At 38.2% G+C, this 26,063-nt stretch overlaps 1 protein-coding gene across 2 annotated transcripts; it reads right to left on the bottom strand.

Moving 5' to 3' along the window:
- Positions 1 to 5,161: 5,161 nt before the first annotated feature.
- BIRC3 (baculoviral IAP repeat containing 3) lies at positions 5,162 to 23,094 on the bottom strand. 2 transcript variants are annotated; one of them, XM_012455034.3, is made up of 9 exons: positions 22,993 to 23,094; positions 15,508 to 18,990; positions 15,306 to 15,405; positions 12,787 to 12,865; positions 11,651 to 11,699; positions 9,519 to 9,761; positions 6,676 to 6,930; positions 6,088 to 6,129; positions 5,162 to 5,980 (listed from the first exon to the last, which is right to left on the bottom strand). In XM_012455034.3, exons 2-9 carry the CDS (start codon positions 16,358 to 16,360, stop codon positions 5,787 to 5,789), a joined length of 1,815 nt encoding a protein of 604 aa, XP_012310457.2. In that variant the 5' UTR covers positions 16,361 to 18,990; positions 22,993 to 23,094; the 3' UTR covers positions 5,162 to 5,786. The 2 variants fall into 2 exon arrangements, with proteins under 2 accessions (XP_012310457.2, XP_012310451.2); XM_012455028.3 differs by lacking the exon at positions 22,993 to 23,094 and adding an exon at positions 20,854 to 22,927.
- Positions 23,095 to 26,063: the final 2,969 nt, after the last annotated feature.

The raw sequence follows: 26,063 nt of genomic DNA, 5'->3' as shown, positions 1-26,063 counted from the left end.
TATTTAGTTATTAAGACATGGTCTTACTATGTTGCCCAGATGGGTCTCGAACTCCAGGACCCAAATGATCCACCTGCCTTGGCCTCCCCAAGTGCTGGGATTACAGGTGTGAACCACTGCATCTGTTCTGGAATTTTCTTAGTAACAACCATAGTGTCTACTATGATGTGCAAGACACCAAAAGGAGGTGACATCTTCACCAACAGGAGATGAAGATAGTTAAAGCACATTGCCTGTGACCACAAAGGAACTTAATGGCTAATAGTATCAAGCAATATAAGAAAATTGAGATAGAGACACAAAAAACTCTTCAAAAAAATCAATAAATCCAGGAGCTGGTTTTTCGAAAAGATCTAGCCAGATTAATAAAAAAGAAAAGAGAGAATAACCAAATAGATGCAATAAAAAATGATAAAGGGGATATCACCACAGATGCCACAGAAATTCAAACCATCATCAGAGATTATTACAAACAATTCTATGCACATAAACTAGGAAACCTGGAAGAAATGGATAAATTCCTGGACACTTGCCTCCTCCCAAGGCTAAACCAGGAAGAAGTCAAAAGCCTGAATAGACCAATAACAAGGTCTGAAGTTGAGGCAGCAATTAAGAGCCTACCACCCAAAAAAAGCCCAGGTCCGGATGGGTTCACAGCCGAATTCTACCAGACATACAAAGAGGAACTGGTACCATTCCTTCTGAAACTATTCCAAATAATCCAAAAAGAGGGAATCCTTCCCAAATCATTTTATGAGACCAACATCATCCTGATACCAAAACCCGGCAGAGACGCAACAAGAAAAGAAAACTTCAGGCCAATATCCATGATGAACATAGATGCAAAAATCTTCAATAAAATACTGGCAAGCCGATTGCAACAGCACATCAAAAAGCTTATCCACCATGATCAAGTAGGATTCATCCCGGGGATGCAAGGCTGGTTCAACATACGCAAGTCTATAAATGTAATTCACCACATAAACAGAACCAAAGACAAAAACCACATGATTATCTCAATTGATGCAGAGAAGGCCTTTGACAAAATTCAACAGCCCTTTATGCTAAAACCCTCAATAAACTAGGTATTGATGGAATGTATCTCAAAATAATAAAAGCTATTTACAACAAACCAACAGCCAATATCATCATACTGAATGGGCAAAAACTGGAAGCATTCCCTTTGAAATCTGGCACTAGACAAGGATGCCCTCTCTCACCACTCCTATTCAATATAGTACTGGAAGTTCTAGCCAGAGCAATCAGGCAAGAAAAAGAAATAAAGGGTATTCAGATAGGAAAGGAGGAAGTCAAATTGTCTCTATTTGCAGACGACATGATTGTATATCTAGAGGACCCCATCGTCTCAGCCCAAAATCTCCTGAAACTGATAAACAACTTCAGCAGAGTCTCAGGATACAAAATCAATGTGCAAAAATCACAAGCATTCCTATACACCAAAAACAGACTTAAAGAGAGCCAAATCAAGAACGACTCTGCCATTCACAATTGCTACAAAGAGAATAAAATACCTAGGAATATAACTAACAAGGAACGTAAAGGATCTCTTCAAGGAGAACTACAAACCACTGCTCAACGAAATAAGAGAGGACACAAACAGATGGAGAAACATTCCGTGTTCATGGTTAGGAAGAATCAATATTGTGAAAATGGCCATACTGCCCAAAGTAATTTACAGATTCAATGCTATCCCCATCAAGCTACAAATGACCCTCTTCATAGAACTGGAAGAAAACCACCTTAAACTTCATATGGAACCAAAAGAGATCCCACATAGCCAAGTCAATTCTAAGCAAAAGGAACAAAGTGGGAGGCATCACACTACCAGGCTTCAAACTATACTACAAGGCTACAGTAATCAAAACAGCATGGTACTGGTACCAAAACAGAGATATAGACCAATGGAACAGAACAGAGGCCTTGGAGGCAACACAACATATCTACAACCACCTGATCTTTGACAAACCTGAAAAAAACAAGCAATGGGGAAAGGATTCCCTGTTTAATAAATGGTGTTGGGAAAACTGGCTAGCCATGTGCAGGAAGCAGAAATTGGACCCCTTCTTGACACCTTACACTAAAATTGACTCCAGATGGATTAAAGACTTAACCATAAGACCTAACACCATAAAAACCCTAGAAGAAAATCTAGGCAAAACCATTCAGGACATAGGCGTAGGCAAGGACTTCGTGACCAAAACACGAAAAGCATTGGCAACAAAAGCCAAAATAGACAAATGGGACCTAATCAAACTCCACAGCTTCTGCACGGCAAAAGAAACAGTCATTAGAGTGAATCGGCAACCAACAGAATGGGAAAAAATGTTTGCAGTTTACCCATCTGACAAAGGGCTGATTTCCAGAATTTACAAAGAACTAAAACAGATTTACAAGAAAAAAACAAACAAGCCCATTCAGAAGTGGGTGAAGGATATGAACAGACACTTTACAAAAGAAGACATACATGAGACAAACAAACATGAAAAAATGCTCATCATCACTGGTCATTAGAAAAATGCAAATCAAAACTACATTGAGATACCATCTCATGCCAGTTAGAATGGCAATCATTAAAAAATCTGGAGACAACAGATGCTGGAGAGAATGTGGAGAAATAGGAACACTTTTACACTGTTGGTGGGAGTGTAAATTAGTTCAACCATTGTGGAAGACAGTGTGGCGATTCCTCAAGGACCTAGAAATAGAAATTCCATTTGACCCAGCAATCCCATTACTGGGTATATATCCAAAAGATTATAAATCGTTCTACTATAAGGACACATGCACACGAATGTTCATTGCAGCACTGTTTACAATAGCAAAGACCTGGAAGCAACCCAAATGCCCATCGATGATAGACTGGACAGGGAAAATGTGGCACATATACACCATGGAATATTATGCAGCCATCAAAAACGATGAGTTCGTGTCCTTTGTAGGGACATGGATGAATCTGGAAACCATCATTCTCAGCAAATTGACACAAGAACAGAAAATCAAACACCGCATGTTCTCACTCATAGGTGAGTGTTGAACAATGAGAACACATGGACACAGGGAGGGGAACACTACACACTGGGGTCTGTTGGGGGGAAATAGGGGAGGGACAGCGGGGGGTGGGGAGTTGGGGAGAGATAGCATGAGGAGAAATGCCAGATGCAGGTGAAGGGGAGGAAGGCAGCAAATCACACTGCCACATGTGTACCTATGCAACAATCTTGCATGTTCTTCACATGTACCCCAAAACCTAAAATGCAATAAAAAAAAAAGAAAATTAAGAGACAGGTTGGATGGAATCTATAATGAGCATGGCTGAAGTATGAAATTAAACCTGCTGCAAAGTCCTGTATGATTGCACTTATTATATATTGAGGTTTAAATCATCTACCCAATGACTGAAGAACAGGTTAGCTCGTGGGTGGGATGAAGGTAATCAAACGGACAAGCCCCTGAAAACATCTGACATTTGGTGAGCAAATGGAGCTACCGTTATCATCTATGGTGATTTATTTTTTCCAAAACAAAATTTCAGAATAACACTTAGGGAAATAACATATTTGAATAAATGAGTTGGTTATAATAGCTATTTATTTTCAAAATGAGAAATGAACAAGAGTTTCACAGTGATATGACAAGGTGAGTTCAAATATTGTCTGTAGAATACAAGAACTAGATTTTAAAAAGTGTTGCAAAAAGGGTGCCTACTATTTAAATATCCTATAGCTGAGTTACAAATCACCTAAGCACAATTACAAATAATTCAGCATGTGGCTCGCCAGCAGAGCCTTTTAGCAGAGGCAAAATCAATTGCATCTCAAGGAAATAGTCTTCCAGCAACAGAATGAGGAGATGGATTCCTTCCTCCCCTGGCTTGGTCCCTAATTTTTCTCTTTACAACTCTAGCAGATGTTGGGGCTCAGAAAACCCAAAGTAAAGGCCTCAGAAGCAAAGTTGTCCTCTGACATTGTCCTGCCCTCCTGTCTCAACCTCATTCTCCCCAAAAGCAAGCCATAGAAACCTCAATTCCTCTTCCCCAAGGTAGGTCATAAAAACCGGAACCACCTTTCCATAATGCCAGCCTTAAAACATAAAGATAGTACTCTAATCTTTCCTTACCTCACTACGTAAGAGCTGGGCAAAAATAAATTTTCTGACCTACCTTGTTTGATAGTAGGTTATAAGATCCCATTCCAGACAGGTCCTGCCCCATACCCATGAGGAAAAAATGCTGCATAGAGACCAAGAAGATTCTGAACAGACAGGCCTCTTCCCCAACCTGAGTCTATTCCCATTAGATCATATCTTTTTCTTCCAATCACTGTTTTTCAGGGCAGTCCACTCTTCACCAAACCTATGCATAAAAATGCATAGTCTCCGCAGTATCTTTGGGTCTTCATTCTGAAGGCTCCTGGTCATGTAAAACTGTGATTAAATAAATTTGTTAAGCTTTTCTCTTGTTAACCTGTCTTTTGTGATAGGATTGTCAGCTGTGACCCTTATGAAGGGGTCTCTCCCTTCTGCCCTTACAGAGCCATCTGCCCCTATACAGCCATCTAGAACTGGTTTAGATGACTGGCCTTTGCCTGTCTTCTCCTAAGTATTCCCTTAGGGAATACAGTCTTACTTCTGGTCTTAAAGACCTAATACCTCTATAAGAAACAAAAGAGAGAGTTATGAATTGGACACGTTGAGTATCAAAAACGTAATGCGGAGGGTGACATTTTGTTGCAATGACAATATGGAACAGATTTATTTACCAGAACAACCTGTTGGTCCCAAGGGTTGCTAACCAGTATACTTTCTAAGTATCAGAATTAATACCGAAGAGGTAAGAATAAAACTCAGACCTTCTCCCAGTAGGTGGTGCTGGCATGAGACTGCTTGAATAAATCAATAGATAAATGAATAAACAAACTTACTAAAGGGACTGTTTGATTTTTGTCTCAGGCATTCCATAAAATCTTATAAATTTTATGATGTGTTGACCCTGTGCTCTACAAGCGTCAATGAAGAAGCATGTTATAGGAAAGAATATAAACTGTAGTTCAATATTTAAGAGGCTTTTTAAGGTGGTGTGGAAAGAGTCTGGGAGTGACTAAACTATGCAATATCATAGAAATAAAGATATGAAGAAGAAGAGTAATTTTTGTTGCTTTATTAAATTTTTTTCTCACAGAATTCTTTATAAAAACTATGTCCCTAAAATGTCATTCAACATATATGCACACCTTTGATATATAAGACACTGATCAAAAAAGACAGAAATGTGTCCCTTCCGTTTTGTTTTTGTTCTGTTTTTTTTTTTTTAAAGGCAGGGTCTCACTATGTTGCCCAGGTTGGATTCAAACTCCCGGGCTCAAGTAATCCTCCTGCCTCAGCCTGGGACTACAGGCACACACCACCACATCTGGCTTCGTGTTCCTGGTATTAATACAATGCCAAAATATTTAAAATTCTGAAAGGCAAACTCAAATATCTTAAATTTTACTTGACTTACAATTTCAATAATGATGAAATTTTGATCGAATGCTGTGTTTGCAGTGCTATCTCTTTTTTGTTTATAAGAACAGAAGTCTCTCCTTCTCTTGGTTTCTAAAATACGTATGTTCATATGGTTTAGATACATATAGTTATATAAATACGTTATACAAAACAATATTTTTGAGTTGTAAATAAAAATTTTAAGGAAACCAAATCAGAATAAAAGTTCAAGTTAGAATACATTTAATAACTTAATTCTAAGGTTTAGACAAAGCTTTGGTTCTTCATGAAAGAAATGTGCGAACTGTCCCCTTGATTGTGCTCCTGCAGATAGGACACTTTCTTAAAGAAGGAGCACAATCTTTGCACACTACTAGATGACCACAGGGAATAAACACTATGGACACTTCTTTGTCCATACACACTTTACATGTTCTTTCTTCTTGTAGCCTCCGCAACTGTTCTTCCACTGATAGATCTAGAAAGAGGAAAATGATTTTAATAAAAGGCAATTTACTTCTTCAATGAAAAACCAAGAAAATACAAACAATGTTTTCTATTGGTTTAAAATATTAATACTAATACCTGAAATATCTTCTGTGGGAATATACTTTATATCCTGTTGCACTAAGGGAGGAAAAGAAAAAGCATCACTATTGACAAATAAGGTTAATATTGAGCTACAGAATATATTTAAAAAATGAGCAGTTTAGACTTGGGCCAAATACTCATGTCAAGACAACAAAAATCTTTAATTTTTCATGCAATTAATATCTATAAATTAGATTGAATTTTTTTTTGAAACAGGGTCTCGGCTCTGTCCCCCAGGCTGGAGTGCAGTAGCACAATCACAGCTCATGACAGCCTCTACCTCTCAGGCTCAAGCCATCCTCCCACCTCATTCTCCTGAGTAGCTGAGATTACCAGGCATACACCATCACAACTAATGTTTAAAACAATTTTTTGTAGTGACGGGGTCTCGCCATGTTGTCCAGTCTGGTCTCAAACTCCTGGGCTCAAGCTATCCACCTGCCTCAGCCTCCCAAGGTGTTAAGATTATAGGCATGAGTGACCACATTCAGCCTGAATAATTTTCAATAATCATAAATTATTAATAAAAGCATATTTTTAATTGACTTAGAAAATTTTTAAAAATAGTTTTCTACCACTCACCAAATAAATGCTCATATAACACAGTGTCAGCTTCTTGCAGAGAGTTTCTGAATACAGTGGCTGCAAAATTTCCTTTTACTAAAATAGTATCAATCAGTTCTCTTGCTTGTAAAGATGTCTGTGTCTTCTGTTTAATAACATCATGTTCTTGCTGATTAATAATTCTGGCAGTTAGTAGACTCTCCAGGATTGGAATCACACAAGTCAAATGTTGAAAAAGTGCCATTCTATTCTTCCGGATTAATAATAAATCATCTTTGTAAAAACAAAAACAAGCATAAACATGTTCAAACTCTGCTCACAAACGTCCTTCCAGTCCTATACATACAACAAAATAAAAACTATCTTTAATTCATAATCAGTAAGGCATTGATGTTAATTGCTAGGTTTAGGCGTGTCTCATCGCCTGTGCTTAATAATAAATGTTATTATAATTATAATGCAGGGTGCAGTGGCACATGCCTGTAACACCAGCTAATCAGGAGGCTGAGGTAGGAGGATCACTCGAGTCCTGGAGTTAGAGACCAGACTTGGCAACATAGCAATACCCTGTCTCAAAAAATATAATGATCATAATGCTAATTATAGTAAAGACTAACATTTAGTGAGCACTGTGTTAAGAACTTTACATGTGCCGGGCATGGTGGTTCAAGCCTGTAATCCTAGCACTTTGGGAGGCCGAGGTGGGTGGATCACAAGGTCAAGAGATCGAGACCATCCTGGCCAACATGGTGAAACCCCGTCTCTACTAAAAATACAAAAATTAGCTGGGCGTGGTGGTCGCACGCCTGTAGTCCCAGCTACTCAGGAGGCTGAGGCAGGAGAATTGCTTGAACCCAGGAGGCAGAGGTTGCAGTGAGCTGAGATTGTGCCACTGCACTCCAGCCTGGAGCCTGGTGACAGAGTGAGACTCTGTCTCAAAAAAAAAAAAAAAAAAAAAAAAAAAGAACTTTACATGTATCAATTCATTTCATCTTCACAACAGCTCTTTGAGGTAGGTCCTAATAGCCTCATTTAACAGATGAGAAAATGAAGCCACAGTGAGGCAAATAAGTTGCCAAAGTACACAAAACTAGCAAAAATCAAACTGAAGTAGTCTGGTGTCGTGTACTGTCCTTTCAGTCATTTTGTAGTACTGGTAAGCCTTTAACCAAATGAAACTTAGAACCCATTAAAATTGACATTTCAATTGATCTAGTAAAATTAAGGAAAGAGAAAGAAAATTAAATAATTTTTTCTTAAAGTATCATTCTTCCACAAAATTTCTTTTATTATTATTTATTTATTTATTTTTAAAACAGAGTCTTGCTCTGTCACCCAGGCTGGAGTGCAGTGGCACGATCTCAGCTCACTGCAACCTCTGTCTCCAGGGTTCAAGCTATTCTCGTGCCTCAGCCTCCCGAGTGACTGAGATTACAGGCACATGCTACTACACCCAGCTAATTTTTTGTATTTTTAGTAGAGATGGGGTTTCACTATGTTGGCCAGGCTGGTTTCAACCTCCTGACCTTGTGATCTACCTGCCTCAGCCTACCAAAGTGCTGGGATTACAGGCGTGAGCCACCACGCCAGCCTTAAATGGTTCTTTTTATGCGTCCTATTACTTGACAAAGTCAGTGTATCTAAAACCTAACAATCTTCTCTACCAAAACAATTCTTCAGATAGGTCAGCCTCTGTCATTAGTTATTTTATAGAAATAGCTTTATGAATTATGGTAAGCTATATGACAATTAATAAACTTAGATTCATAAGTTATATTCCAAAGAGATAATAAAATTGCAGTTTTAAAATATAAAATGTTTTACCAGTGGATAAAAAAATCTAGATCTTGAAGGAGAATAAGATGATCTTGTAGGACAAGAAGGTAGTTATTGAAAAATAGAGTTTATTATTCAAAATGCTGTTACTGCCTTTCCCTGCTTACTGTAAAATATTTAGGTAAAGGCAATATGTCTAACTGGGGAAAATAATTAAAATTTCAGCTTAAAATGGAATTTTAAAGAAATGTTATAGGCCGGACATAGTTGCTCACACCTGTAATCTCAGCACTTTTGGAGGCCAAGGCGGGCGGGTCACTTGAGGCCAGGAGCACTTGAACCATGGCACTCCAGCCTGGGTGACAGAGTGAGACTCCGTCTCAAAAAAAAAAAAAAAAATTTAAGAATTAAAAATGGAAAAAAGAAAACATAAAAAATCAAAAACAACAACAAAATAAATAATTTAAATGGTGCTTAGTCAAAAAGATAAGGCTAAAGACATATTTTGAAAATAACTGAAGCTCTGAGAATAAATGAGAAAAGGGTCAGGAGCTAGAATAGACCTGGCACAAGTATCTGTTGAACTCGGGAGGCTGAAGCAGGAGAATTGTTTGAACACAGGAGGAAGAAGTTGCAGTGAGTCAAGATTATGCCACTGCACTCCAGCCTGGGTTACAGAGTGAGACTGTCTCAGAAAAAGTCTAATAATTATCCCTGATCCCACCCTGATTTACTCCAAAGGGAAGTGAACAACTAGCCTAGGATTGAAAATGTGCCAAGATGCAACAAGAATTCCATTTTCAAGGCCTTAAGAAAAAAAAAATGTGCCATGAATGCATAATTGCACACAAAGCCAACTATCCGGAGAAAAAAATATGGAAAACAGAAAAAAATACTTTTGCACATCATACATTTTCAATTTACGAGCAACTCAAATATATTTGAATATAAAGAAATTTTTCAGTGTTTGAATTCAGAATACTAAACATGAAAAAAATCTGACTGGATTGAGTATACTTTCCATAATATATAGAGTGGTATCAAATCCTTATGAAAATAGAGACTGTATTAATAAATCTACATACTTGATTCTCTTTCCTCAGTTGCTCGTTCTTTCTCTTCTTCCCTTATTTCATCTTCTGCATTGAGTAGGTCTAACACAAGATCACTGACGAGTCTATAATTCTCTCCAGTTGCTAGGATTTTTCTCTGAACTGTCTGTTTTACCAGGCTTCTACTAAAGCCCATTTCCAGGGCAGCTTTAACCACAGGAGTATTCATCATGATTGCATCTTCTGCATGATCTTCTCCAGGTTCAAAATGCGTAACTATATGGAACAAATAATTTAACACATATTAGGATAGCCTGTATATTTCTTAAAAATTGAAATTTGAATTGAAATCAAAATTGAAAGTTTTTACAATATTAAAAACATAAAACCAACAAATGTATAGGCATAATTTTGTATGAACACTGTTAAATTTAAAAGGATATATATGTTCAGTCATCAAAATAATAACATGGAATATTGTACTTAGATGCAAAATACACATTACCTGTCATAACTGGATATACATATGTGAGCAGATGAAGGAAACAGAGGTGGCAGGGATTACCTCCCACCAGAATTCAGATTCTTTTTCCCTATGTTGAATGAACAAATGAGCTTTCTAAATCAAGAATATTTCACATATTTTCAGAGAGGTTATTACCATACAACATTGCTTCCTTGCAGTTCATTCTCAACAGTACAATCAGATTGACTTTTTAAAAACACAAATCTGATTGTGTCACACTTCTTAAATTCCATCAACAATTCCATTTTATCTTAGGATAAAATCCAAAATATAATTGGCTTACAAAGTCTCATACAGTCTCAACCCTGTTTACCTCTTCAGCTTCATCCCTCGCCACTGAGTCATTTGCGTCCTGCACTCTAGCCCAGAAGTCACAAACTGTTGGCTCTGGGTCAAATTCTGCCTGTAGTGCTGACCACTCGTACAGCTGGCCTGCTTCACTCATTTATCTGTTAGCAGCTCCTACTCCTGGCTATATGGAATTTTGTTCAGTTCTTCAAAGGTCTCTATTCTTTGTCACTTTGGTCTTTCATATGCTGTTGCCTCTGCCTGGAATACTCTTCTTCCATTTGTCACTCGGTTAACTCCTACTCTTCCCTTGGATTCTCTGCTAAGACAAATACATCCTCTGGAAATCCTTTTCTGGCCCTCCAAAGTCTGGGTTAATTGCCCCACATGCATCTCATATCATACTTTACTTTCACTGCGATATCCCTTTCTCCTGTCTGCGTATTTGTCTGTATCCTATAGATACGTGTGACCAGGAGTTATGTCTATCCTGTTCTCTATTCTTACCTCAGAACAGGAGACACACAATAAATATTTACTGAATTGAATTGAACACGAGATAATGGAATAAAAGAGCTTGTACAAATATTAGCTCTATCACATTTAGGTTTAAGGTGATGAACAAGTCATTCAGGGTACCTACTGAAGAAGGAGACTAACACGTTCTATTCTTTCCCTTTCACAGAAAGAATATGTGAGCAATCTAATGTCATAGCACGTCTGTTCCCACACTGGCCCAAGAACAAGGGTTAGGTTGGATGTATGTAGTCTGTTAAAACTATACATGTCTGAGCCCCACCCTTAAACATGCAGATTTAATTCAGTAGATCTAAAGTAGAAAATGGAAATCTGTCTTATTTTTTAAAGTTCTCCAGGCAACTCTGATAGGCACTGAAGTTTGGGAAATACCTACACATATCTTTGAAAATGCATTCATTGTAAAGTATAAATCAATATGAAGGTACTTACTATTATCAACTTTCAATCACCTTTTTTTTTTTTTTCAGACAGAGTCTCACACTGTCACCTGGGCTAGAGTGCAATGGCATGATCTCAGCTCACTCCAACCTCTGCCTTCCGGGTTCAAGTGATTCTCTTTCCTCAGCCTCCCAAGTAGCTGGGATTACAGGTGCCTGCCACCACACCCGGCTAATTTTTGTGTATTTAGTAGAGACAGGGTTTCGCCATGTTGGCCAGGCTGGTCTCAAACGCCTGACCTTGTGATCCGCCCGCCTCGGCCTCCCAAAGTGCTGGGATTATAAACGTGAGCCACCATGCCCAGCCAACTCTCAATCTTAACAGTACCAAATGACTCTATTTAAATGAGTTCATTATTGTCTACTGTACTTACTTGATGACTCTGCATTTTCATCTTCTGGGGTGTCTGATGTGGATAGCAACTGCAGGAAAAAAAAAATATATATATATATATAAATTAAAATATAAATCTTATCTTACCCATTGCAATAAAAATGACTCAACAGACATCTTTTACTCAATTTACTGAAAACTACTTTCTTGCTGGCAAAATAATTTTTTAACCAAAAACAATATTTCATTTATATTTGATAGTTATTCCCTAGGCCATAAACTAATAGAGTTTCTGTGTGTGTGTATATATTAACAAATAAAATCCACTTTCATTAAGGTAGGAAAAAGATTGTACCTTTTCAGTAATCTATGAGACAATTAATTTTCCTTTCATCCACAGGTTTTACCTTCCCTGGGTCATCCTTTGGGATAAGTTGGACCCTGTATCAGTTTTGCTCATGGCGAGGATGGGTTTGACCATGAAACTATTATGTAAGTTATTTGCTTTTCCAAGAAGATTAGAAAAAGCGATAAAAGTCTCTTTCTGAGATCTTTTTTTTTTTTGAGACGAAGTCTCACTCTGTCACCCAGGCTGGAGTGCAGTGGCACAATCTTGGCTCACTGCAACCTCTGCCTCCCAGGTTCAGGCAATTCTCCTGCCTCAGCCTCCTGAGTAGCTATGATTACAGGCGTGTGCCACCACGCCCAGCTAATTTTTGTATTTTTAGTAGAGATGAGGTTTCATCATGTTGGTCAGGCTGGCTCGAACTCCTGACCTCCTGATCCACCCGCTTCAGCCTCCCAAAGTGCTGGGATTACAGGCATGAGCCACTGCGCTCTTTCTCAGATCTTTTGAAGGAAAATGTATATAGTAAAACTATTAAATACTACTATCCCAGTCATTTTTTTCTCAAATAGTTTAATTTTTTGCAACTTGATTGAAAAAATGCTTACAGAAAATCATCACAAGTATCATTATCAGGAGACTACCATTTATGGATCTATTTTTCTCTAAAGAATAATACTTTCTAAGATCATGTCAGATTTGGTAAGAAAAATAAAATGTATTTCTAAAACAACTCTTGTCTTTTCATTAGAATTGCATTCTCTGTAATTATCAGAAAGTAATTTATCTGATAGTAACCAATATTTTAAAAAAGAACTTTCTGTACTTACCTCTTCAAGTAGATTAGGGCAACTGGCTTGAACTTGATGGATGAACTCCTGTCCTTTAATTCTTATCAAGTATTCACACCTAAAATGTAAAGAAAATAAAGTTTGGGGAGTTATTTATAAACGTGAAATGAAAATGTAATAACATAAATTTCTCATCTCTAGGTGTTTATTCCATTTCAAATATGGTTGTTTCTTCCAAATCACAGAATCATTTAAGATCATTTATTCTAAACTTAATGTTAGAAGAATAAATAAATTCTAGCCCAGTGGGAACTGATTCTATTGTATTGCTTTCAAAAAAACATTTTTTTTTTTTTGTAAAACTAACCCATAAGCATCCTATGACAGGATTTAGATTTTTTGTGTGTGAATTTTAAATTGTTTTTTAAGATGCTTCTCATGACGGTTAACATTTTTCATACAGTTTGAATGTTTTACAAAATTAATATTTTTTTGTATTTACGAAGACATGTTATGCTTCCACTAATAATTTTCTTTTTTTCTTTTAGATAGAGGCTTGCTCTGTCACCCAGGTTGGAGTACAGTGGCATGATCTTGGTTCATCGTAACCTCCGCCTCTCAGGTTCAAGCGATTCTCGTGCCTCGGCCTCCCAAGTAGCTGGGATTGCAGGCGCCTGCCACCACAGCCAGCTAATTTTTGTATTTTTAGTGGAGTTGGGGTTTCACCATGATGGCCAGGCTGGTCTTGAATTCCTGACCTCAAGTGATCCTCCTGCCTCAGCCTCCCAAAGTGCTGGGATTACAGGCGGGAGCCACCGCACCCGGCCACTTCAGCTAATTTTGAAAAGCACTAAATGGTTATCTTAATTTGCATAAGACTAATACAGCCATTTATAGACTGGTAAATATTTCAAATGAGTATAAACATACATATAATCACTTTACTATTCATTTAGCATATAGGGAATGGTCAGAGATACTACAGTGAAAGGCAGGTTGATATAAGCAAGAAGAAGGTTATTCTGCCAAGTAATCTGCCAAGGCTCAAGCGGACAAGGTCAGAGCCTCTCAGTCTACTGAGGTCAAGTGAGGCCGTCTCAGCTCTTAGCTGCTCTCTTCAGCTCTTCTGTGATCCTTAACAACACACTGATGTTGGTCTGGCATGGTGGCTCACGCCTGTAATTGAAGGACTTTGGGAGGCCGAGGCGGTTGGATCACCTGAGGTCAGGAGTTTGCGAGCAGCCTGGACAACATGGTGAAACCCCATCTCTACTAAAAATACCAAAATTAGCCAGGCATGGTAGCATGTGCCTGTAGTCCCATCTACTGACGAGGCTGAGGCATGAGAATTGCTTGAACCCAGGAGGCGGAGGTTGAAGTGAGCTAAGATCCCATCACTGTATTTCAACCTGGGAGACAAAGCCAGACTCCATCTCAAGAAAAAAAAAGTAATCAAAGTAAGTTAAGATGCCAAGTTTATTTATCAATATTAACCCATTTCCCATTTGGAAAAGCACAGTGCAGCTCGTTGCCAGTGCAGTGTTCTCAGGGCAAACAGGAAATGGGTTGAATAATAGCAAAAGTTTTGAACATAAAAAAATGTAATTGTAGCCCACATGATTTAGATGAAAAAGGAGAATATAAAAGAATGTCTTTTTGAAGCTGACATTTTAGTTAGTACATGAAGTTTCTTACCAACATAATAAAAACCCACACTTGCAAGCTGATCAGGATTAACTAGAACACTAGAGGGCCAGCTAAACAATCAAAAGGGTAACACATCACATTAAGATGCTGTGTGGTGATTAAAACAGATGAGCTGAGTCTATACTTACCCTCGCCACCCAATTTAATATTGTAGCCTGCCCGGCTTTTCTAAATTCCTCTTTGTTCTTTGTATTGACTGTACTTATTTTCCAACATGCTCTGTAACTTATTCAAGTTTTTATTAATTGTCTGTTCTCTCCGGCTATAATACAAATTTAGGAGACCAGGGATCTCTTTTGCTCAACTGATTTTACGCAACCAGAACCAATGCCTGGCAATAGGTGATCAATTAATATTACTGAATACTGAAGGAATGGAAATATGTCCAAGACATATGTTGACTGAAAAAGCTTCAAAACTAAATATAATATTTAATTTATGTAAAATCATGTACATTTATTTCTATATGCCTATGTGCATAAAGAGATGTCTGCAGGGATATTCACTAAAATGGTAACCATGCTCATCCTTAGGTGGTAAGATTTCTGGACATATTAATTTTCTTTTTCTGTGCTTTTCTACAACATGTGACTTTGTTTTTATAATGAGCATGTATTATTTAAATACATGTATTTCTTTAAAAATTAAACAAAAATCCCCGAAACTATTTCTTCATTGTCTTAAGTCCATCAAAACTTTTTAAGTAAGTATTTTTCTAAGTAATCTATCCTAAACTTATTCACAAATACATATTTAAAACAGAGTAAAGTAACAGCTGATTTAAGGTAAACACATATAAGCAATCTCATGATAATCACAAACATTTGCAAAGAGAATTTCAAAACAATTACCTTGGAAACCACTTGGCATGTTCCACCCATGGATCATCTCCAGATTCCCAACACCTGAGTCCACCATCACAGCAAAAGCATTTGACATCATCACTGTTACCTAAAATTAATTTTGGACCAGAACTTATGAATACACATAATTTGCCCACTAAAATGTATAAAATAAAATGTATCTTTTAAATCAGCAGATTAAGTTTCTTACCCACATAATAAAAACCCGCACTTGCAAGCTGCTCAGGATTAACTAGAACACTGGAGGGCCAGTTAAAGAATGTTTTAAAGCGGGCTGCATGTGTCTGCATGCTCAGGTTAGAAACTGTGATTCTTGAAGTGTCTTGAAGCTGTTTTCCTATAAACGGGCATTTGGGAAAATGTCTCAGGTGTTCTGACATAGCGTCATCCTTTGGTTCCCAGTTGCTCAATTTTCCACCACAGGCAAAGCAAGCCACTCTGTCTCCAGGTCCTATGTAGTAAAAGCCTGCTTTTGCCAGATCTGCTGGCGACAGAAAAGTCAATGGCCACGTCTGAAAAGTAAGTAATCTGGCTTTTTCATTATTCATTGCACAGTGGTAAGAACTTCTCATCAAGGCAGAAAAATCTTGATTTGCTCTGGAGTTTAGAAGATTTGATGGAAAGCTTGAATAAGAGCCAATGAAATATTCACTGTTTTCTGTACCTGGAAGTAATGAGTGTGTGGAATTTGTTACTGAAGAAGGAAAAGTAGGCTGAGAGGTAGCTTCCAAGTTGTTAACTGAATTTAGACTCTGAACAAATCTGCAGCTAGGATACAACTTTTTATGCTTTTCAATAGGACTGTCTCCTCTTTTCCAGTTATCCAGCATCAGGCCACAACAGAAGCATTTGACCTTGTCATTCACACCAGTGTAATAGAAACCAGCACGAGCAAGACTCCTTTCCGAGACAGGAACCCCGGCGGGAAAAGTGGAAAACGTAGACATTCGGTACAGTTCACATGAGAAGTCGTATTTCAATTCAAACATGTGGGCGCTTTTCATCAAATTTGATAAGAATATGCTATTTTCTACTATGTTCATGATGAAATGAATGGGGAAGAAAAGGGACTAGCCTTTCTCTGGGGAGGTAGTTTTGTGCATGGCTTTGCTTTTATAAGTTTTAATACCAGGCTGAAAAGCTAAAATGAGAAATTTTTCATTCTTTTTATTTCTATGCATTTAGAATTTCAACATGGAAAGATTCTAAATCCTATACTGATACCTTTTAAGGAAGAAATACACAAGTGCACCTTTGTATAATCTTTATACATACAATGTAAACACGATGCTACAGAGAAAACTGTGTTGAAAATTAAAACCCTTCAAAGAAGAGTAAAGTGCGTTAGGACATCAGGATCCCATTTAATGCCAAGCATCTCCACAAGTAGGTCAACTTCTCTAGGCTACTAGGATGTTTCAGTGGCATTCAATCCACCTGAAGATGAAATGTGGCTTCTTTTCGTGGCAGAAAGCCACACTCTCAAGTGTTTCACAGCAAAAATATGCAGATTATATTTATTTTTATTTTTGGAAATTATGAAATTTGGTAGCCAAGAAAAAAAAGCATAAGACCTGCCTCAAAGGAGAAAAAGAATACATTACCATATTTCACTGATTCTAAGATGGCTATTTTAAAACTTCTGTTATCAAGAAGTATTTTATAATTAATGGCCTATCATATTTTAATTAGCAGCACTTTTATTTCTTAGAGTTACATAAAATAATGGTATGATTTACAGTTGAAGACATTTTAAATTCAATGAAATATGGTATATTCCAAAGTTTTTCTCCAATTAGTCATTTTTTCTTTGTACAATCATTCTAATAAAGAGAACAAAACAATCTAAAATTTCTCTTCAAATCAAGAGCTTAACTAATAACAGAACTGACTAACACATCTTAAAACCTGGTTTCAATATTTATTAAAAAACAGTTATTTCCCATAGATCATCAGGAATATGCTTGCTTAAGCATAGTGATACTATTAGATCTTATACAATTAAATATTCTATTTAAAATAAATCATCAGAGATTAACGTATTTGTTCATTTGGTCTTTCGGACTCAGCCTCATGCTGTTGAAGCAACTCAATGTCCTCTGTAATCATGGTAGACACTGGGTACTACAAAAAGAGACTCTGTCACAAACTACCAATAACAAAACTGAACTTCATTGCTATACTCAGGTTAATTTTGGAAAAACAGAATCATGATATATATTGCATTCCCTTGATTAAAAAATTTCTTAAGACAATTTAGATATGACTATAAAATAAGAGACCTTTCAAAGATTTTAAAAAAATGTTTGTCCCCCTCAAAAAACTAACATTGTAGTTATTCAACTTATCACCTACTGAAAATATTTTTGAACTTTTGTTTTTCTAATTGTTTCTGAAGCCAACATTAAATCTACTCTGATAGTGGTTTTATTTTTTAAAACAGGAAAAAATTACAAAGTGCCATGTACAGGCTAAGATGGATAATCAAATTGCATAAATGTGGTTTTGGTTAGAAATTATTTCATGGATAGCATACCTTGAACCAGAATTTATCATGACAAAAAAAAAATAATAAATTTACCATTTGAACAGCAGAGACCTTGTCAAAATTCAGAATTTCTCAATTATGACTTACTAGCCATTAGTAAAGAGGTTCTGAGTCAATAATATTAGCAATGACCAATAAGCAAGTCATTGTGGCTTTTTCTTTATTTACTTTTTTACCAGCGATTTGCAAGCATGGTTTCCTGGATCTCACAGATACTGGGTTTTCTACCGCAGACTTCAAAGCTTTGTTTCCAGGTGGCAGGAGAGACATCACATCTCATTACCAATGATTATTTCCCTCAAAGGTAAGTAATTGTACCTAACTTCAATATTCCTTTCCCTGACTGAAAACTTTACACATTGTCATAAAAATCTTCTTTGTATTCATCACTGTCTTTACATAACTTTTCTTTCTGAGTAAGCTCCTTCATTTCCAAAAATGTAACCTTCAACCATCATTCTCATCCTCATCATTCTCAGTGACAACAGCCCATTTAAACAAACTTTTGGATTTTAAAAATATCAACGGCCTTGTAGATGACTAGATAATTTCTTCACCCATCATCACATTTATCTTTTTACTTCCTCTAAATTTGTTGCACCCATCAAAAAGCTTTGTTCTTGATTTTTCTTTGTCACTGTAGATGCATTGTAACGTGTCAAAGCTTTCACCTGCATGTTCCTTTAATTTTGCAGTGGGTTGAGTATTAGCTCTTTGTTCCAAATAACTCATTTTAAAATCTTTCCCAATCACAGGTACTGTTTCTATTCTACAAAACAGGAGAATATGCCAGTAGGAGATTGCCTGGCCAACTCTTAAAAAAAAAAATGCTTTAACCATATGCCCTAGCTAGAATCACTTCTCCTTTACTTCCACAAATCAAATTCAAAATCAAACTCATCATAGTTATACCTTATATAACTAGATCATCTTTATAAAATTAGCATTCTTTGGATAGTAAAACACCAGTTAACTACTTAATTTGTTTACCCATGCACAAAACTACCTCCCGAGATTAGACTAAGTCCCTTTAAGGATTTTAGGTCTCCATCTTAAGGCGTTTTGATTTATAGAAGAAACCGGAAAAGAAAAATCTAGAAGAAGCAGTTTTCCTCCTTTGTAAACCTGTTCAAAAACAAACAAACAAACAAAAAGACAGTTTTAAAAGTCAAATAATTCATAGATGGAGCACAATGATCTTTTTTAAAAAAACATTTTCTCCAAAGTAGAGCAATAGTAATTACGATTGTCTACCATATATCAGGTTCTTTACTAGGCACTGGAGAGGCCAAAAAGAGATTAAAAACAAAACAAAAAAACAGAGGTCTCTGTCTGGTGCAGTGGCTCAGGCCTGTAATCCCAGCACTTTGGGAGGTCAAGGCAGGTGGATCACTTGAGGAGTTCAGGAGTCAGGAGTTCAAGACCAACCTAGCCAACATGGTGAAACCCCATTGCTACTAAAAATACAAATATTAGCTGGGTGTGGTGGCGTGCACCTGTATTCCCAGCTACTCAGAAGGCTGAGGCAGGAGAATTGCTTGAGACCAGGAGGCAGAGGTTGCAGTGACCCAAGATTGTGCCACTGCACTCCATCCAGCCTGGGTGACACAGCAAGACTCCATTTCAAAAAAACAAAAAACAAAAACAAAAAACCAAAGGTCTCAAGCTGGCAGACATATCATGTTTGGCTTACATAAAATTGCATTATAGTACTTCACTAATTTTTTAAGTTTTTATTTTGAAATTTATACCCAGAGAAAACTTACAAAAATAATACAGTTTCTGCATACTCTGCACTTAGCTTCCCCAAAGCCAACATCTTACATAATCATAGTGCAATTAAATAAACCAGAAAATTCACACTGTACCATGCTGTGGATTAATCTGCATGCCTTATTTGAATTTAATACAGTTTCCAAATACATTTTTTTCTTGGACCACAGTATTTTTAAATCTTACCACTATTTGCTAACATTTTTAAATGTAAGAGACTTCCTATCGCATTCTAGATTCCAAGCTTCTCTTGAAAAATCAAAATATCTAGCAGTGCTGGGCCTATAGTTCTGCAGGGCAGCAATCAGCTAGAGCTGAGCAGCAGCTGTGCCCTTTAGAGAGGGAACGTGTTATCTTTGACTCCCTGATACTGAGACTGTTCTGGTAGTTTCTGCTAACAATAAAAGTCTAGCAATAACAGACTGTTGCTATTTGTCACTGAACTGGCACTACTGTTTTTCTTACAGCAGAATTATGAGGAAAGTGAAATCAGTGTAACACGTGTCTATCAAAAGTAACAAAAATGAAAAGTAGAGGAAGAAGGACGTACCTTTGAGAAAAATAGGAGAACCATGTGTCTTTGCAGAAAGGAAGAATATTCCTTCATGTCAAATACGTAAACAGAGTATGCTTTCATTTAAAATAAATGAAAGTTTATTAAAAGAGACACCCACAAGGCCTCATGCCATGGCACACACCTGTAATGCCAGCACTTCGGGAGGCCGAGGTAGATGGATTGCTTGATTGCTCAAAATGGGTGACTTGGCAAAACTCCATCTCTACAGAAAAACTCAAAAATTAGCTAGACATGGTGGTGCATGCCTGTGGTCCCAGCTATTTGGGAGGCTGAGGCAGGAGGTTCGCCTGAGCCCATGAGACGGAGGTTGCAGTGAGTATGAGACTGCATCACTGCATTCCAGCCTGGGTGACAGAGCAAGACCCTGTCTCAAAAAAAAGAAAAGAAAAAGAGAGAGACACTTAGAGGTTTTCTCATTTATATCACCTGCATTTGAGTTTGCAAATCCCTTACACAAATCTTATCCTAAAGAAGATTTAGGTCAGGTGCAGTGGCTGACACCTGTAATCCCAGCACTTTGGGAGGTCAAGGAATGCAGATCACTTGAGATCAGGAGCTCAAGACCAGCTTTGCCAACATGGTGAAACCCTATCTCTACTAAATATACAAAAAAATTAGCCGGGTGTGGTGGCACGCACCTGTAGTCCCAGCTACTCAGGAAGTTGAAGCAGGAGAATCACTTGAACCTGGGAGATAAAGGTTGCAGTGAGCCGAGATCACGCCACTGCACTCCAGCAAGGCATGTATTTGTGGGAATTTAGGCAACAACTATACAATAACAATACAAAAATATGCCAAGATGTCAACCCTAGATCACTTGTCCTAAACATTTCCAACACCCAGATGCAATCCTGCAGACTGGGACCAGCATCACTTCAGACTCCGTCACCATCCCTTAGCAATTCCTTTTAGCCCCGCTCAGCTCCCTAGCCCACTGCCCTATGCACCTCTTTTAAACCTTTAACACCTTCCTCAAATTTCTCCACTCCACTCCACTTCATTTTCAGTCAATTGCTTTGCCTTCTATTTCTCAAAGAAAAGAGACATCGTTGAGGAGGAACCCTTTCACATTCTCATATCCAAGCCTTTTTTGTTCACAAGCTACTTGCTGCCTCAAAGATTTGCCCCTTATGGGATCCTACCCTCTCCTACTGCCTCAGAAATCTTGTTCTTAATCCCATCCCCCTCATTTCTTCAACTCTCTTTCATCTCACTCTTGACTGGCCCTTTTCCTTCCACATAACACTCATGCTTAAATCTATCTGAACTTTCAAATAAAAGCAGTTTTTAAAATCCTCTTTCAATCCCTTTCTATTCTACCAACTACCCTGTATTGCACCTTGCCGTCACAACCAAGCAAACTGAACATGTGTGTATGGTTAACGTTTCCATTTTCCCTCTGCCATTTACTCATTAAATCAGCATCACTCAAAACTGCTCTCAGTATTGATAACACCAATGGCTTCTTTGCCAAAACCAATGGAAATTTTTGCATCTGACACTGGGGCACACTTCCTCTTAGAAATGTCCCATTCCCTGGGTTTCTCTGGCACCAAGCTCTTGCAATTCCTCTTTCATTTCTAAGGGTTCCTTCTCAGATTGGCTCAGGCCCCAGCCTCTCCTCTCCTGACTCTTTCATTTAACCTACCAAGCGGGCAACCTCCCCCATCCCAGGGTTGTTGGGCATCCATACCCTGCTGGGCACGCAGCACATCCGTTTCTTGGACACTGGAGGGCAAGTGTGCCTCTTCTTTCTGCCTCCCCCTGGACAGTAAGCTCTTTTAGAATGGCAACTATTAATATGTTTCATCTCTGTACCTGCCCTCCCACTCACAGCATCTGCAGAGCTTGGCATATAGGGTAGACACTAAGACTTCCCATTGAAGAAGTAAATGTTAGCAAATGTGACTGAACCCTGAGTGACCACAGCACTTCTATCAATTTTACATTAATGACCACAGAGTCTGTTCAGTGATCGATTAATATCAGGCTTTGGAATCAGACATCTGGGGTGCCCAATACCAAGCAGTCCAGTATCCAGAAATGTGACCTTGGCAAGTAAATGTCCAAGAGTCTCAGTTGCCTCATTGTCAAATGGAGATAATTATGGTACCTGCTTCTTATGATCACGGTAATTAAATGTGCAAAATGCATTAAAGTCTTCAGAGAGAAACCTAGCATATAGCAGGTAGCCGTACTTAATGTCAGTAATAAATAATAGCAAATAGCAAATAAAGGCAGTATTTCATATTATTTTATGTTAGCACCAGGTAAATGCCTTCGACAATGTATTGACCAGAGTAAGAGCACTGCTGAGTTTCCTTGCTTATCCCCAGGAAGACAACCAAAAGCTGCTGTCTTCCTACCACTGCTTGGAAACACGCCTCCATTTGTTCATTAAACATTTTACTGAGTCCTTCGTGTGCCAGAGCTCTGCGTTAGGCTCTGTCCTGAAATGTATTTGGCACCTGCAAAGAACCAGTGATAACTCTTGGCAACCAAATCAAAATGCCACAACTTCACAATTCCACTGGTTCACTCCAAACGTAAAACAGAAATTGAGCACCTGTAACTTATCTAGAGCCTACTTTGGGCTTTAAAGCCGTGTTTGATGACTGCGCCCCACCCACTGATTCTCAACCTGTGCAGCGCCCTGGTCTCTAGCCCTGAGCGCCCCTGGGCCAGCCGCCGGCTCACCTCTTACCCCTGGGGAGGCGCAAGGGTGCGCGCGCACACACACACACACACACACACACACACTCGCCTTCCTTCCTCACCCGCCTGCTGCCCAGAGGCCGACGACGCATGCACCAGCAAGGACGAGCCCAGTCGTTTCAAGTGACACCTGTCGCCCGGCCTGCTCCGTGCGGGAGGGCACGAGTCTCACGCTTCCTTTTAAATGCGTCATCGAATCCCCACCCCTAGCCGTACTAGGCGTGCCGCACCCCTCCCAGTGGTTTGCATGGGCTTTTCTTTTAGAAATTAGGGGAACTCCAGCGGTAATAACCACGCACACACTTCCTCTTACTCAGTGTCCTGGCAGACCCACTCGGGGATTTCCATGACCCAAAAGCATGACTCTTTACCGTGGCATGTCTGCGCGGCATTTACTGAAAGACATTTGCTTCATTGCTCTTGGGTCAAAGGAAATCTTGATAACCCACATAGAGAGGACGATCATTGCTCAGCCTGCCAGGAAAATGTCAATGTGCCCTGGTTCCCACCCTCCATCCGCCATACACTTTACACGTAAAAAGGTTAGGTTTTTCAATCTACTATAACTGCAAAAGTCCAGCATTAAAAAAAAAAAAAAAAAATCAAAACTTTGTGAAATCTTTCTATTTATTTTTACTTTTTACTCTGATCAAGAAAGTAACAGTTGAAAGCAAATGCAGGGGTATGTGAAAAAAAATCAAGCAGTTATTGCAGTTTATTTTTTACTAGTTTAAAGATTGAAATTGTTTTATTAATTTTCTGTAGTGAAATACTTTGTTTTGTTTTGATGAGGTTTTTTGTTTTTTTTTTTAATAAGTAGGGTGGAGTTGGCTATTTTAAAAAATCCCTCCTTTTAGCCTTTGGTCTCACAGGGCAGGTTTCTGAGTTGCAGTGCCATTCTCAGGAAAACCTGACATCTTTGAGTCACACTGCACTGCCATAGTTTCCTCAATGTTCTCTAAGTAGTAAATTTAAGCAACTTCATCTGAGAGCGGTCCCTACCAGGGTAACAGATGGATTGGGTGAGTTCATCTGATTTTCTGTTTTCCAGTAGATCAAAAACAATTACCAACCAGAGGCAGAGATTATTTGGGATTTTTGGGACTTCATCATGCTGTGGAAACGGCATCCAGTGCATTCTGCACACACTTGGACTGAGCAAGGCATCTTCAGGTTTAGGTGGACTTGGCTGTCCATAGCAGCTGAAGTTCCAGTTGGAATTATTTCAGAATACTAAGTGTATTTATCACATGGAGATTTTAATCCACGTTTGAATCTGCTTCATTCAAGACTTTCTAAGCCATTTTCAACTCACTCCTGAGATTATTGCAAATAATTTGTGGGCCTTAGACTTTTTCGATTATGTATTCACCAGAATAATTTTGAAAAGCTCTGTATTCCCTTGCCCATTTTTAACTTAACATTAAAAGATGAAGCTTTTGCAGATTTACAAAAAAAAAAAAAACTCATTCGAAAGTGGGCGAACGACATGAACAGACACTTTTCAAAAGAAGACATATATGAGTCTAACAAACATGAAAAAATGCTCATCATTACTGGTCATTAAAGAACTGCAAATCAAAACCACATTGAGATACTATCTCAAGCCAGTTAGAATGGCCATCATTAAAAAAACCTGGAGACAACAGATGCTGGAGAGGATGTGGAGAAATAGGAACACTTTTACACTGTTGATGGGAATGTAAATTAGTCTACCATTGTGGAAGACAGCGTGGCGATTCCTCAAGCATCTAGAAATAGAAATTCCATTTGACCCAGCAATTCCATTACTGGGTGTATATCCAAAGGATTATAAATCGTTCTATTATAAAGACACCTGCACATGTATGTTCATTGTGGCACTGTTTACAATAGCAAAGACCTGGAACCAACCCAAATGCCCATCAATGATAGACTGGACAAGGAAAATGTGGCACACATACACCATGGAATACTCTGCAGCCATAAAAAACGATGAGTTCATGTCCTTTATAGGGACATGGATGAATCTGGAAACCATCATTCTCAGCAAACTGACACAAGAACAGAAACAAACACCGCATGTTCTCACTCATAGGTGAATGTTGAACAATGAGAACACATGGACACAGGGAGGGGCACATCACACACCAGAGTATGTTGGGGGGTGAGGGGTTAGGGGAGGAACAGAGGCAGGGAGATTGGGGAGGGATAACACTGGGAGAAATGCCTGATGTAGATGACAGAGGGATGGAGACAGCAAACCACCATGGCATGAGTGTACCTATGCAACGATCCTGCAAGATCTGCACATGTACTCCAGAACTTAAAGTACAATTTAAAAAAAACCTTTTGTACATGTCAAGAATCTACAAAATGTAAACATAGATATTTTGGGGAAAAAATTGATAGAGCACTCTTTTGGATGTATTTGATGGATCCTAATACCATAGTCATTTGAAATACATGACCATCCATGAAGTAATTAATGTCAGGCCATCTTTAATAACTGAAAATATTTTTTCATTGCCTTTTGTCACTGAACATTCCAATTCCCTTACAGAATGTTAATACATGTTTATACTGGGCATCTTTTATGATCTCTCTGTCACATATCTGAAACAAACACATATTATAAATTGAAATCTATTTTTTTCTCTGGAATCATAAGGCTCTAAGTGTTTAAAAAAAAAAAACCAAAAAAATTCCTCTTTGGCCAGGCACAGCAGCTCACACCTGTAATACCAGCACTTTGGGAGGTCTAGGCAGGTGGATCATCTGAGGTCAGGAGTTTGAGACCAGCCTGGCCAACATGGTGAAACCCCATCTCTCTTAAAAATACAAAAATGAGCCAGGTGTGGTGGTACACGCCTGTAGTCCCAGCTACTTGGGAGGCTGAGGCACAAGAATCACTTGAACCTGGGAGGCAGAGGTTGCAGTGAGTCAAGATTGTGCCACTGCACTCAAGCCTGGGTGACAGAGTTAGACTCCATCTTAAAAAAAAAAAAAATTCCTCTTTGATTACATTATCATTGATGTTGTTTTTATTACTTTTAAAACATAATTGGTCAAAACAATATAAAAATATTGTAAATGTTAATAATTTTGTTACAAATACAGTTTTAAGGGGGTTGCAGCTTATATTTTAAGCAAG

Source organism: Aotus nancymaae, unplaced genomic scaffold (genome assembly GCF_030222135.1).
Source record: "Aotus nancymaae isolate 86718 unplaced genomic scaffold, 86718_ANA_hifiasm-v0.15.2.pri h1tg000012l, whole genome shotgun sequence".
In the NCBI taxonomy this organism is placed as follows: Eukaryota; Metazoa; Chordata; class Mammalia; order Primates; family Aotidae; genus Aotus; species Aotus nancymaae.
Note: the sequence above shows the minus strand (reverse complement) of the source record. Positions and strands in the feature narration are given on the sequence as shown.